The sequence below is a fragment of the Protomyctophum parallelum genome, assembly GCF_964188405.1.
Source record: "Protomyctophum parallelum genome assembly, chromosome: 1".
NCBI classification, from domain to species: Eukaryota; Metazoa; Chordata; class Actinopteri; order Myctophiformes; family Myctophidae; genus Protomyctophum; species Protomyctophum parallelum.
In genome coordinates this window covers 72,194,115-72,209,829 of record NC_139697.1, presented here as the reverse complement: position 1 = coordinate 72,209,829, position 15,715 = coordinate 72,194,115, and the positions used below count along the sequence as shown (strand labels likewise).

Below are 15,715 nucleotides of genomic sequence, written 5' to 3'. Positions count from 1 at the left end.
GGGGTCCTTGACATGAAATATTGAGCACCACTGATAGGTAGGCCTATTTCAGAAAACTGTCAGGATTTAGAACATTTTTTTATTTTCGACGTCAGGCCTAAATGGGGTTGGCATGACCTACACTCACCGGATTCTAAGCTTGAGGAAACTCGGTTACCGGTTTATGGAGTCACGAGTCACGACAGACACATTTTGATACTTTGACCAGCTTTGCAGTGTTTTTTCAGCTTCCATGAAGCTGAAAGTGAACAGCGAACGTCAACATACAGTACATGTTTTGACAGCTGAGCTGAGCAGAGATAAAATGCCTAAAGATTTTTTAAATATTGAACAATGAAAAGTATTAAGAGGGTTTTTGACTATTAAATAATAACTAAATCAGATCCATCCTTATTCCTGGCCATATAAGGTTTCCACGCGACGATATTGTACATATCTGTTGAGCAGCATGTAATGCTGGAATGTTTAGAGATGAATAGACAGGATAGCTGCTGTAAGCTGCAAAAAATAGTATGGGCCCCTGCAGCCCAGAGGGCACGCACGACACATGGTACTAGGATAACACACAGAAACACTTCCACCCACACATGAAAGCTACCACATATCATACCACTACATACTGTATTACACAGTGCAGTTGTACAGTTGCAAAAAGATGTTTGTGACAAACAGCCCACCAATCCATGTGAGTGTTACACACACCGAAACCTCTCTGTTTCCTTTCTCGTTTGAAAGACGTACTTTACTTTGTGATACATCTGAAACTTTTTTGGAGAAATAAAGTAAATAAAATGTGTGCCCAATTGTGTACTGTAGAGAGAGCCTGGAACTCTCCAACCACAATCAGATTGCTTAGTTTGCATTGGCAGTGATTTGATGTGGGTGTGGTGGGTGTGATGTGAGGTGTGGCGAATTATATGTTTATGCACAATCCAATAATGTCCCAGAAGTACTAAAACGTTGTACTTTTCTCCAAATGAGTTTAAGCTTCTGGTGGAGCAGGACATTATTTACAAATCAAATATATTTATTAAAATATCTACTTCATTTTGGTGCAAGGAAAGGAAAACATTACACTTCTTGACATTCTCTGTGAAAATATTGAATGATACATGAAATCATTTTTGACCTCACCATGAAAAATGACAGACTCACTTGCCATTAATCTATATGGTTTCCATTTAGTAGGGTGAATCTGAACACTCTTTTTTGGAACGTCGTCATCAATGAACTTACTCATAAAACCAGTAATCGTGTCTTAGAGCTAATAGACATTATTCTTTATCTCCTATTCGACTTGTTCAAAGCAGCATTGGAGCCGAGTTTCCAAAAGGTGACCAGTGGAGGAAAAAAAGCTCCCCTTTTATTACCGTATTAGGGGCTTCGAGCAAGTCGAGGACTTCAAGTACCTCGGGCCTGGACTGCCTCAACCGAACAGGATCTGAAGGTTTGGAGAGCACTTGCCTGGAAAGCAATGAGGAGTGTGGAAATCAGACATGGGAGAAGACCTTAATGCGGCTGTTCATAGCTACTGTGGAGTCAGTACTGCTGTATGGGGCAGAGACATGAACCCTCACAGTACAACAGGAAAAAGCAAGACAAGAATGCTACGAATGGCACTAGATGTCACATGGACGGACCGCATCAGAAATGTGGACCTCTATGGGAACCTACCACGCGTCACGGACAAGTCAGAGAGAGAAGGATGAGGCTGGCAGGGCACTGCGTCAGGCACACTTGAGGCAAGTAAATTGACCCTACGTGAGCCAACCCAGGGCAAAGCCAGGAGGGGAAAGAAGCATACCACCTATGTAGACGTGCTGCGGCGCGACAGCTTGGCTGCCAACACTGCAGAGCTCAAGAAACTGTTGTTGGATAGGAATTTGTGGAGGGCAGCGATTCAGGAATCCCGAGTTGGTGTTGGCTAGACCTCACTCTCGCAGCAACTAACTAACTAGGGGCTTCGTACTAGCTTCTATTAGAGCAGGTGATTTTGGAGGAAAATGTGCTGTAGCTTGAGGCTTTATAAATACAGCTGTCATCTCTGTAGCTTTTGAGGCAGTTTGTGCAGTACATCACTGTCTGGCCGACCAGAGAAGACAGCGTTTCCACCAGTTGGTCCTATTAAGCAGCTCCATGCTCAATGCCACCTAAACTGAGTGACAAAGTGTGACTAATGACCGCACCGGTCATTAGTCGACTCATTTTCTTTGTCACCTGTTAGGTGGCTCTGAGAGCTAGCCTGGCCTGTGTCATCAAGATGGGTCCTAACACTGGACTGGAGTGGAAAATGGAGGTTCAAGATTCAAAAAGGTAAAAAAGAAATTCACTCAGTCACAGTGAAATATTGGAAGTTTATTCCACAAATGTGGAGACCTTATGGCAATGCTTTATCCCCTTACTGCAGAATGGTATCGGTACATCTCTAGTATACCACTTTTGTGCAACACTTTTCTTGCTTTCACTCATACCGCCACCACGGCTCTACCCTCTGACCCCCACAGAGTGGAGAGAGGAAGGAGAGCGGAAACACTACTGTGAGAGTGAGAGGAGTGAGAGAAGGGAAATACAAAGTAGGGGCGAGTATTTATCTTGGCAATGGCGACTCAAGTCTATTGTCTTGCTAGGATAAATGATGTGTGGCCTAATAATACCCGTCGTCAACTTAGCACCCATTTAAACTATCTGTCCCTTTTGTGCCCATACTGTATATGGAGATCTTCGTATATCTGTCTGCCTCTGTCTGCCTGCATGTGCCTGAAGAGTGCAAACTGACCGTGACTGGTTAAGTAATCAATTTAGACTGATTAGGCCCACTGACAGAGCCTGACCAGAGCTTTTGTGGTGGTTCTGGACAACCGTGGGTCCGACCGACTCGATGCCGGGCACCGCACTCCCCGTGGGGGTGTGGAACGCGTGTATCGAATTTGAAGTCGGTGGGGCAAACGGTTCTCGAGCTAAGTGCATTACAACCGTACACACACACACACACACAAGCTCGCACGCACACAGAGACGTGGCACATTTATAGTAGGATGCAAGTAAATAAATTCATAGTTAATGGCATCGATGTTGTCAAATAACTATAGCCATTTGTCATCAATTCCTCATAGAAGCTGTTTAGTGTTATGTTAAATTAATTAATAAAGTATTACTAATATAATTATCATAATAAAAAGAAGTGGCTATACAGGTCAGGCACACATCTCAGGCCTGCTTTCTCTCAAAGCATGTTTTATCTGTTATCTGTGGCTCATGCGTTCAACATGTTCACGACCCTCAGATGTTGTTTTGGTCCTAGCTTTCTTTCAGCACAAATCACAGATGTCCTATAAGGTTGCTACAGTCAGGAGATTCATCAATGCTTCTTCAGCCGGTGTTGGCCGGGGTTTCTTCGAAGGTGATGGTTCTAGTATCTGGCGAAGAAGTCCATCACCATCACCCATGTGCAGGCTGCAGTGCTGTTGATTCTGCAGCATGATTATAGATTGCTTGTAAGGGGCATAGTAGTGTATCTCATCTTAGTTCCGGACGAGGGTGGTCTTGCACAGTTTCTTGGCTCTGCATGATATGAAGCTTATTTTAACTAAAGCTCAAAATCAATTGCTCAAAGGCCTCATGAGAACATATGCCGCTCATGATTGCAGTGCCGTATTTGTTCAGGACTGGTAATCTTTATTACCTTGCATAATACCTTGTCGCGGGGGGAAGTTCTTGTTAAAAGCTAATGCTAAATATGGTTCAGTAGATGTTCCTCTATAGTGGCATTAGTAATTGTTGTGTCCTCATATTGGCATTAGAGGAACGCTGGTGTAATGGTAAAGTAGATGTTCCTCTATAGCGGCATTACAGGAACATCGGGCCGATGGTGTTTCCTCATACTGCCGTAGAGGAACGTTGGCTTAACGGTGAATGGTCGCACTACACGTAAGCCCTGTGAAAACAGTTCAGTAGAATATTCCTTATAGAGGAATGGCCTAACGGCGAGTGGCAGCCATGCAAGGCCTCTCTTCACTTAAAGTTAGTATGTCCCAGCCGATCCCAGGTGGTTATCTTCGTGTGTTGGGGGAAAGGATGGGATATTGGCTCGGTCATTATTGGGTTGAGTCTTCTCCCCTCAGTTTTCCTCACTAGATAGGATATTCCTCTACAGTAGCTCTGGAGGAATTGCCTCACGGCGGCGGCGTGCAGCCATGGCTACACATTTATAGAAGCTCTCTGTAAAGTTAGAATACTATTCATAGTGGGACATCTGCCTGGATGTATATCCAGGATCTTCTGATTGCCAAGCAGATTACCTTTTTCACTGAGCCACTGTCCACTGTAAAATGGTAAATGGTGCATTTATATAGCGCCTTTATCCAAGGCGCTTCACATAGATTGTGCATTACATTCACCCATTCACCCATTCATACACACACACACACACACACACACACACACACACACACACACACACACACACACACACACACACACACACACACACACACACACACATCCATACAACGATGGTGGCGGAATTATGCAAGGAAGTACCAACCAGCACATCAAGAGCAACTAGAAAAAGTGCCCTTCTGGGCACAGGTCTCCACCAGGATGAGCAGATGTGAAGAATTCCAGGCAAAGGTTTTTCCTTGGCCTCTAGGGAGTTGGCATACAAAGTTATCCACAGATCCGTGCAGTTAGAGGTAAAAACAGTTTTCGGCCAGTTATAGCGCCACCTGAGGCTGAGTTGAAATTGTTCATGTGGCATTTCGTCCTCGGCCTAGTGGGAATGTGGGTGCACAATTTCACGGAAATCACGCGATGTGTTCATGATTTGCAGCATTTTGTTTGAAACTGAGCACTCCTGTGAACTTTGGAAGCCAATCTTAACCAATCAGGATGGAGTCTGAGAAATCTGAAAGACTGGTTTCGTTGAATGGCTCTAGAGAGACTGTGTACCAATTTGCGTGATGTTTGGACAAAATCTGTAGGTGTACTGTGCAAAAACTTGTTTTGCACAAAGCGGCCTCCTGGTGGCGCTATAACAGGCCGTTCAGGAAATCTGAAAGACTGGTTTCGTTGAATGGCTCTAGAGAGACTGTACCAATTTGCGTGATGTTTGGACAAAATCTGTAGGTGTACTGTGCAAAAACTTGTTTTGCACAAAGCGGCCTCCTGGTGGCGCTATAACAGGCCGTTCTGGAAATCTGAAAGACTGGTTTCGTTGAATGGCTCTAGAGAGACTGTGTACCAATTTGCGTGATGTTGGGACAAAATCCTGGAAATCTGAAAGACCGGTTTCGTTGAATGGCTCTAGAGAGACTGTGTACCAATTTGCGTGATGTTTGGACAAAATCTGTAGGTGTACTGTGCAAAAACTTGTTTTGCACAAAGCGGCCTCTTGGTGGCGCTATAACAGGCCGTTCTGGAAAGTTTGGGGCAGAGGTTCATCGTTGGCATCCAGGGAGTGTGTGTGCAAAATTTGGCATCGACCGGGTTAACGGTGGCCGAGATTAGCTGCTCATGGACGGACACACGGACACACGGACGGACGGACGGACGGACGGACGGAGTGCAAAACATACTCTCCCCCCATGCCTTCGGCCTGGTGGAGACAATTAGGGGAGCGCTTTCGATTTCATGCGGTATGTGTGTCCATAGAAATGTCTTTTGAGTTGCCAGTGCCTTTCTGCCATGCATTCGTATGGTAAAGACGTGCTGAAGATTGAAGTGCAGTTCGGTGCTCTCTCTCTCTCAGCGCATAGCAATTTGTGAAGAGGAGCTCTCCTTTCATGTCTAACTGTCTTTAATCTTGATCATAAATGCATGACAGAAAGGCACTGTAAGCTCAAAACCTACTTGCTGTATAGCCACTTCCTGCCATCTGCAATATGTTTCCTGTTGTTTCCCCTGACAAGTGAAAACACCTTCTTCTCTCATTAGCTCATGTGTTAACGTTCAACTATGAGGATTTCTCAACTAGTGAATTTAACTAATCAACTAGTGAACTTATTCAACTAGTGAACCTATCTAAAACTGAATAAAATTATGTGTGTGCCGCCAAGGTTTATCCTGTGGAAATAATGTACAGCCTTTCTGTGGTTTCTTCTACAGTACAGTACAGTACAGTACAGTACAGTACAGTACAGTACAGTACAGTACAGTACAGTACAGTACAGTACAGTACAGTACAGTACAGTACAGTACAGTACAGTATGTATGTATGTATGTATGTATTTGGTTAAAATGGGTGGGTCCTTAAAAACTGCTTCAACTTCTGGGATGTACAGTATGTATATATGTATGTATGTATGTATTTAAAAGGGGGGCTTTTTGGTAAAATCCCAACCCACAATACCTTCATATATTTAAAAGAATACCAAAATAGGGTTACCACCAGTGAAGGGCAATATGCCTATTCACTGGGGACTATGCAAGGCAGAGGCGTCCACCCCCCTGAGTCCAAGTTAGACTAGACCGCATACCTAAACCATGGTCCGAAACCATCCTCTAAAACCCAATGGTAAAAGGGATATAAAAATGGACATTAATAAAACAACCATAAAAGACCATAAAAGAGTAAAAGTTCACAGCAAGGCCTGGATACCATTTATTTATTTTAACAGATAAATGAACAGAAAAGGGATAAAAATCAACTTCTTTCATTAAGACCAGTGGGTGTTACAGTTTGCAATTTTTTAATCCATCTATGTTCCATGAGTTTCCGCTGTCCACTGGTCCATCGGACTCCACATTCCAGACCTGAAATGATGAGGTTAGCGATAGGATGGGATTGAAAGTGTGTACAGAGTTGTGTGTATGTCTGCTCGTTTGATGTGATATAGGTGTAGTTTGAGGCGTGTTTCTATAGTGTATGTCCGTTTTCTCCTATGTAGTGTTTATGACATTGTGTGCAGGTGATGATGTAAACTATATTGGGGGTGGTCAGAGACAGGGGATCCGTGATGGGGGAGGAAGTGTGACTATGGGGGTTGTTGATGAATTTGCAGGGTTTAAAATGGAGTGTATGTGGCTTTGGGGGCTTGGGAGGTAAAGTGGAAAATTTGGAATGCACGAGGTCTCCCAGGTTCCCAGGAGTGCAGAAATGACCTGATGGGTTTGTAATGAGGGGTAACTTTGTTGTGTAGTGGTAAAATTCTGTTTAAACTTGTGGTGTAGTGGTTGGAGTGTATGTGAAAATGTGGTTATGAATGGGAGTAGTGTTATAGTGGTAGAGGAGCCGATGGCCTGGATGTTAGGAGAAGAAGAGTTAGAGGAGGGAAGACATAGAGGAGAGGGTAATGTGTGGCCCCGTCCAGGTCCGTCCCTGTCCCTGCGCCAGAGAGAGGCCTCTGATCCGGATGCATGCTCTGAGGTGGCTGGGGAGGAAAGCTATAGGGTTGAGGTTAGGGTTCGAATTAGGGGTGAGAGGGTTAGGGGTGGGAGGCAGAGTGTTTGTGGAGAGTGACTGGGTGGGGGAGAGAGAGGCCAGGGCATTGCTCCTGATTGTACGCAAAAATCTCTTACTGTAGCCTTTCCTTCTGAGGACTGTGAAGAGTGTGTGTGTGGCCTGATTAAAATGTTCCCTATTGGATGAAATCCTGAAAAACCGAATGATTTGTGATTTGATGATTCCTGCAAAAGTGTGCTTTGGGTGGTAGCTGTGTTTATGGAGTAGTGCGTGTGTGTCTGTGTCCTTAAAATATATTTTTGTCAGTAGTCGTTTATGTGTATGATCTATTGTATGAAAAAATACGGTGGTGTCCAGGAAGTTAATCTCTGTTGGATGAATTATGTGTTTGATGGTTATGGAAGCATGGTGTGTGTTCAAAATCTGTAAATGGTGTGTGTTCAAAATCTGTAAATAATCTGTAAATCCTCCACACACACACACACACACACACACACACACACACACACACACACACACCCCTCCACAGCCACTGCAAACAAGGCAGCTGTTCCAGCCAAGTCAAGATTGTACAGTGGAGCCTAGCTCCCATTGGCGAGTGAGCTTCCAGGATCATTAGTAATAATAATAATAATTATTATTATTATTATAAAATACACTTTATAAGTCAGAAGTTGTAAACCTTTTCTGAATGATAAATGGTTTACAGTGTGGCTGAGAGTTGAAAGCTTTATGGTGGCGTGCTGACCTAAAACTGTCAGTGTGTGTGTGTGTGTGTGTGTGTGTGTGTGTGTGTGTGTGTGTGTGTGTGTGTGTGTGTGTGTGTGTGCGTGTGCGTGTGTGTGCGTGCGTGTGTGTGTGTGGCAGCCAGGTACATGTGTGTGTGTGTGTGTGGCAGGGTGTTGCTCAGAAGGGCAAACCTTTCCCATGGTAAATAGCTTTAAAAAGCAGTGTAGTCGTTATCCTCCCTTCAGGGCACAGTTTTGTTCACTTATCAGACACACTGTGAGTGAGCTGCTCCTGCCGATTGGCTATGATGTCTGTGATGTCACCGGGGCATGCCTATAAGAGAAGGGAGACTCAAGTCTGCTGCTTCCACAAGGCGAGTGATGTGGCAGAGTGAAAGACTGCATTCATGTGTGTACAATGTGTGCGTGCATGCATGCGTGTTTGTGTGCATGTGTGACACACGAAACCGGGGGCTCCAACTGAGCTAAAGAGGAAGAGAGATTTTAAGCCCATATAATACCACTCTGTGTTTTGGACTGGAAGGCACTTTGTGGATTATCAAGTTATTGGGAGTGCAATGCACACAGAGGACCTTTAAGATTGTATGGACGAGACAGGGACAGGTGAGAGATGTCTAGATTGTTATGGAGACAGCACATAATGCTTTGCACGTGCACTGTTTTTATATGAAGTACGTACTGTACATGCTAATTGAAAGATGGATCCTGTTTATTGTGCATTGATAGTTACTGAAGCAACCTGTTTAATTACTTCATATAACCTGAGTGCACAGTTCATATTATTTACAAACCTGCATGTTTGTTTGTCAGTTTGTTTGTTTTAGAATAGTCTGACTTAATTTGAGTTTTAAACCGTGGAATTCAACCTTTGCTTCAGTCTAAATCTTGATCATTCTGCAAGTACCATTATATCAGTGTAACCCAAATGCTAAGACAACATATGAAGTAAAGAGGCCCCCAAAATAGCAGAAGTGAAATGACAATAATGAATAATACATAACTCTACAACCACCTAGTCCATGTTTGACTTATTGTGACAGGTTGCTGACATAAGATAATGTAGCCCAGAGTGAGGGCATTTTTTGGTTTTAACAACCTTGTGCAACCTTGTGCGTGCATGCATGCGTGTGTGCACACACACGTGCATGCACGCACGCACATGCACACACATGCATGCACACGCACATGCTATGACGATGTTTTATGACAAAGCTCCCGAGTAGTGACAATCCTTTGACCTATACTGTGGTAAGCAAGTGATTATTTTTTTCAACAAAACTGTGCCTTGCTTATTTGAGTTCTGAAGTATACTACTCTACATTATTCTACAATGCAAATTAACTTAAACTTTATTGCTTTCCATCCAACCCACTCCAAAGTGCACCTGAGTCTATAGGCTACCTTTGTCCCTGTTTGCTTTGCTGAAATAAGCCTGTGTGTGTGTGTGTGTGTGTGTGTGTGTGTGTGTGTGTGTGTGTGTGTGTGTGTGTGTGTGTGTGTGTGTGTGTGTGTGTGTGTGTGAGTGTGTGTGTGTGTGTGTGTGTGTGTGTGTGTGTGTGTGTGTGTGTGTGTGTGTGTGTGTGTGTGTGTGTGTGTGTGTGTGTGTGTGTATCTGTCTGTCTGTCTGTCTGTCTGTCTGTCTGTCTGTCTGTATTCTTGTGTGTACCTGTACTGTATGTTTTTTGTTTTTTTGGTTGTCATGCACCACTACAAAACAACCTCTCCATTGTCATTGTGATATCGGTATATGTACGTAAGTAAATCAGTTGTGCATGTTCGATCATCTGAGTATCTGTATTGTGTGTGCGTGCGTGCGTACGTGCGTGCGTGCGTGCATGTGTGCGTGCGTGCGCGTGTGTGTGTGTGTGTGTGTGTACCAATTACCAAACTGCCATAAACTGGCACCTTTTAGGTCTCTTCAGGCTAGACTAAATTAAACATAGCCAAGGATGATGTGTCATCAATGTCACTAACTATCACTAACCACCCCAGCCACAAGCTCATGCAGTAGGCCTACCTTGAGGCAGGCGATACGGCAGTATCAAATGCCGAACTGACAGTTTCAGTTTCCACAACCAGGTCATCAGGCTGCTCAACAGACCTGAGCCCTGTCGCCGTTACAATCCAATCTTAAATGCTCCCATTACACTGGCACTAATAATGTATGTATGTTAATATTTAATTTCAGACATATTTTATATCTGCTGCTACATGATATGTAGGCCTACTGTATGTGTACATGCAGCAATTTGTGAGTAGCTTGTACAGTACAGAGAAAGAAAAGAAACACGCTGTTACACCCTTAGGGTAATAGGTATAACCTCTTAGCACCACTGTACACAACCAAAGGGTGGCAAGACACAGTAACATATGTAACATACACACTGTAACATATGTATTCTCCTAAGTGACATAGTGGTTAAAAAAATCACACCTGTGTGAACCGAGTGAAGTGACAAATAAAGTGATATTAAGGTTGAAATGACACCTATTCTATATGAAAATAATAAATATGAAGGCATTTCTTCTCTGGCAAACCTATAAGCATCAGACCAACATTTTTCTATAGCCAATAGTTAATTGGCTTTGTGGACTCACCACTTTGATCTTTTGTAATTATCATGCACTGTATAGGTACTTACTGTGTGATAATAATACATGAAAATACTAGCTTTGCTCTTGACTCTATTTCAGTTTGAAGTTAAAATTATAGGGATAATATTGTGATTTTGTCTTTTTGTAGAGGTTGGGTGCACCACTTTAAAGTGAAATAGTAATCCGGTAATCCAGAACAGACGAGCACACCTTAAAATTAAATCAGAGATGTAATTCTACATCATTTAATTGACTGTATTCGAAGCCAAACATACAGTATATGGGCAAATTGTATTTTAAATGAAAGAATAACCTAGAATGAACCGTGTGTTCAGCAAAATGATATTTTAATGTTCTTTATGAAATGGAGAAAACCCCTGGCACACAGACTGATTGGGATGTTAGTTTAACACTGTGCAGCTGGAATTTAATAACCGTATGCATCAGAAGGTTTTATGGTGTGTTTAGAAAACAACGGACCAATGGCACGGCTCCGTCAGTAATAAAATTGGAAAACATTGCATTCAAGTTCGGCTATAAACAAAGTCTTATTTAAAGTATTTTTGTCACGGTGCGACTCAGAAGTAGGACCCAAAATGCAGAACAGACTGGTCAAAGGCATCTATATTCAAGCAGGGAACATAAGGGACTGAGGGTTTAAGTAGACACAGGGATCACAATACACAGGTGAACAGAACAAACAATCAACACTGGGATTGGCTAGGAGACTAACAGGACACAGGTGGAGAAAACTAGTAATGACACGGAGGTAAGACAAGACAGGCAAACACAACTAGGGAAAACAGGAAACACTAGGACATCACTCAACAGTAAAAGTGTGCAACAGACTGATATCGTGACACTTTTAAACATCCACTATATCGGGATCTGACCTGTTTTGCAGATGGAAAGCGTGAATAACTCCTCTGTGCTGTCTCCTGATGGGTCGCCGGCGAACAGCGATGCAATGCTCGCGTTGGTGGGTGCTCTTATGGCCATTCTGGTGATGGTCATAGTCTTTGGTAAATGTCCCTCTGCTTCGTCATTCATTTAGCCAAAATAAAAAATGTCATGTTCTCTTTATAATTACATTGTCTTTGTTATATTCTATGTTGGGGAGAGGAGGACATGTATATATGTATATAATATATATGTGTATATGTTTATATGTACGTATATGTATGTGTATGTTTTTGTGGGTTTAACAACACCTTTTCTAGGAGAAAAGCGTGAGGGGGCTTTTGGTTTTAGTTCCGTTAGAATGTTGGAGCATTGAACATATTAAAATGTTGGCGAGCCATAGTGATTGACAAATGAAAGGACAAGGCTCAGAAACTCTCCGACTGGAACTGTATTTTTCTCAAAAGAGCATTAACACATTCTGGGCATTAAAGGGGAATTTAACAAATCTGTACAAAGGTGGCATTTATATGCTTTTTCAGCCCCCAAAAACATTGGCTTGTATCCCAGTATGCCTACTTGGACTACTTGCCCCATACAGCATACACCCTGGCCATTCTAAGAAATCACCATTTACTTAAAGGGTTGTTTATACCTCAACACCAAATCATCTACAAGATTTCAACTCATCGTGACACTACACATTGTGAACTTGTAGATCTGCTATTTCTGCCCGAATGTTTGCCCCCAGAATAGGGATGTTAGGGCTCATTGTGGTTAACATGTTGAGCCTAACCTTGATACTGTCTATAGGTAATGTCCTGGTGATCACGGCCATCCTGCGCTTCCAGCGTCTCCACACGGTCACCAACATCTTCATCAGCTCACTGGCCGCCGCTGACCTCATCATGGGCCTGGTCGTGGTCCCCTTCGGAGCCTCCTACATCCTGCTGCACACCTGGCACTTCGGCAACTTCCTGTGCGAGATGTGGACCGCGACGGACGTGCTGTGCGTCACGGCCAGCATCGAGACGCTGTGTATCATCGCCCTGGACCGATACCTGGCCATCACCTCGCCACTGCGCTACCCGATGCTGCTCACCAAGTAGGAGAGAGAGAGAGAGAGATGGCTTTGGTGCATCTGGTGCAGTCTAATTGCTTTGCAGGTTCACAATATAAAAAAAGATGACATAGAAAGCTAAAAGGAGTTTTTTTTTTTTAAGATGTTTTTTGCGGCTTTCGCCGTTTATTGGTTTTTTGAAGGGACAGACAGTAGGCTGACAGGAAACAGGAGAGAGAAGGGGGGAAGACATGCAGTAAAGGCCGTGTCGGGCTCGGGAGTCGAACCCGCGGCACACTGCGACTGGATTACCAGTCGGGTGCCCAGACGGTTACGCCACCGCCTGGGCCAAGATGGAGGATTTTGACAAGTTTTTGATCTTAGACTTTTGTTATCAGTGTTCTTCATACATTATACTATAGATATTTGACTTTGTATTTTGAACATTTCAATTTCTGTAAAGACCATGTTGCCCAATTTCTCCCTTTCATTTCCTCTCTTTTGACCTTTATCCGAGCAGGCGTCGTGCCTTTGGCATCGTGCTGGGCGTCTGGGTGGTGGCGGGCCTCATCTCCTTCCTGCCCATCCACATGAAGTGGTCGGTGTCCAACGACGAGGTGGCCCAACAGTGCCTGTACGACGAGCACTGCTGCGACTTCAACACCAACGCGGCCTACACCGTGTCGTCGTCCATCATCTCTTTCTACTTGCCACTGGCGGTGATGATCTTCACGTACGCCCGCGTGTTCCAGGAGGCCCACAAACAGCTGGAGAAAATGCGGGAGCAAGAGGGCCTCTTCCAACACTTGCGCCAGGCTCCTGCGGCCGACGGAGTGGAGGAGCTAAAGAAAGGGTCGAAGAAACGGAGCAGAGCAAAGGGGGAGGGCAAGCAGACATTCTGTAAAACCTATAATTTCATTAGGGAGCACAAGGCTCTGAAAACTCTGGGTATCATCATGGGCACCTTCACCCTATGCTGGCTTCCCTTCTTCATCCTCAACATCCTGTTGACGTTTGTGGAGCTGAAGAACGACCTGCCTTTCAGATTGCTCAACTGGCTGGGCTATTCCAACTCGGCCTTTAACCCACTGATCTACTGCCGCAGTGCTTACTTCAGGCACGCCTTTCAGGAGGTGCTATGTCTGAGACGGAGGATGGACCCTTACTCCAAGTCTGCATGTAGGAGAAACGGGATCGTGGAGGCTAACGATCTGAAACGACGGTTGGACATCACCCAGGGGTCCATGTGGGAGGACAACTTGGGAAGACGTACCACAGAAAGCTCACTGTCTCTGGGTGCTCCCACCCCTCTCACCGGGGACCCACCTCTGGATTTATCCCCTGGTTCTCTGGCCCACCAGCAGACCAATGGCACCAACAGCGGGAGCTGTGAGGAAAACCTGGCCTCTGTCGTTTGACCAGAGAGAATATTGGGATTATGTCAAGCACTGGATAACAAAGACTGGGAGGTACGTTAATGCAATACGGACTGCTTATCATTTAGCGCTGTTACTGAAATACCTATAGGGAGTACCACGACTGGAGACAGTGGAGAGTGTAATGTGTGTGATGTTGTTATGCGATACATCTGGTTTGATGCATAGTAGCACAGATACATCATGACAGACAATGTTACAATGCAAACCCACATCCCCTGGAAGGGGTTGATCTGTTTGATGTATATGGGCTGTCAAGGCCAGAAAGTCGTTTTTTGCCACTCAGTATGCATTCCCGACTTCTCGCACAACTTCTGGGTATGATGATGATGATGTCACACACATACCCTCTATAGAGGGTGTGTCTCCAAAAGAAGGTGGTACCCTCCTTTTGAAAATCGAAACACACATTTTATTCTTTAGTACATTGTGAAGATGTAAAGTACATGTATCGTGTGTAGGAAAATATTATGTTTTGAAAGCCGTGAGACATTATGATCAATGTAAAAACACCAATGTATCAGCCGTATCTTGCCACCAACCTTTGAAAGGGAGTGGCTAGTAGCTACAGTTTACAACTCTAAATATCTTCTAGCGTTTCCTATTAGTGACTCACAGATGTTGCTTAAAGTTCTAGGCGTACTTTATTTTCTTCTACCTGTTTTGGGCTCACCGTGCACTTTAACCCCAATGTCCTTATTTTGGACCAATTTAAAAATATTTTTTCCCCACTATTTTCACTATCTGTCTGACGGCAAAGCACTGTACTGTATATACAGTAATGTACCACTTAAGCCCTATACTACTGTGGGTTTAAGTGGCTAACGAATGTGAATATGGCCTTGCATTAAATATTCGTTAATTATCTCATGTCATATATAATCTCTGTCGGGGGTAAACCTCATATTGATTCATGTCTGTCTATGGGTTTTACCAATATTTTACCAATTCAAAAATAATAACAGTAGTCTCATAACTCCATTGGATCCACTGGAAAGCAGGGTTTTTTATTTTCTGAAAAGTTATGGTTTTGGACGTACAGTACAAAGTTTCCACACGACAGCCACGGTATATTAAAGAAACGGGTCAAGCGGTATTTGCAAATAATGCTTGGCATCTGTTGTTTACGCATTCCATTTTAACGTAGCCTACTGTAGCCGACCAGAGGAGTGACGTTCACCCCAGCATGGTATCAATCAAGCATATTAAAACAAATGCCAAGTCTAATTTGCATAATACTTCTCTGAAAGTGACCACACCACGCAATGAGATGCGTGGGCTAGCACGCCCTTCTTCGTCTACCTCTACTTGCAGTAATAGAAATGTTGCCTCATTTTTGAGAAGGTATATGCATTGTGAATAAATGTTTTCTCTCAAGGACAAAGGCTCTGGCATTTCACTGGTTTTGAGTCAGTTGCAGGCAGTCATAAATAGACAGACTGAAAGACATACCGTGCCGAGAAAGAATGCTTGGACATCACCACTGTGCGTCTTGGTGTCCCATGACAACCTCTCCATGACGCAATGGCTTTTGAAACGTTTTAAGACATCAACTTATGCATGAAGTGTGCCGTTT

The 15,715-nt window shown here is 43.8% G+C and overlaps 2 protein-coding genes across 2 annotated transcripts in view; both read left to right on the top strand.

The window, feature by feature from the left end:
• The window catches only part of ubtd2 (ubiquitin domain containing 2), a 393,205-nt gene that overhangs the window by 321,794 nt on the left and 55,696 nt on the right, over nucleotides 1–15,715 (top strand). The window lies entirely within an intron of this gene.
• The window catches only part of LOC310874833 (beta-2 adrenergic receptor-like), a 7,265-nt gene continuing 109 nt past the window's right edge, over nucleotides 8,560–15,715 (top strand). The window contains exons 1-4 of the mRNA XM_083787705.1: nucleotides 8,560–8,751; nucleotides 11,648–11,765; nucleotides 12,457–12,748; nucleotides 13,224–15,715. The exon at nucleotides 13,224–15,715 is cut by the window's right edge and continues 109 nt beyond it. Coding sequence (XP_083643831.1) covers nucleotides 11,648–11,765; nucleotides 12,457–12,748; nucleotides 13,224–14,121 — 1,308 coding nt within the window. The 5' untranslated portion in view covers nucleotides 8,560–8,751 and the 3' untranslated portion in view covers nucleotides 14,122–15,715. The remainder of the gene's footprint in view (nucleotides 8,752–11,647; nucleotides 11,766–12,456; nucleotides 12,749–13,223) is intronic.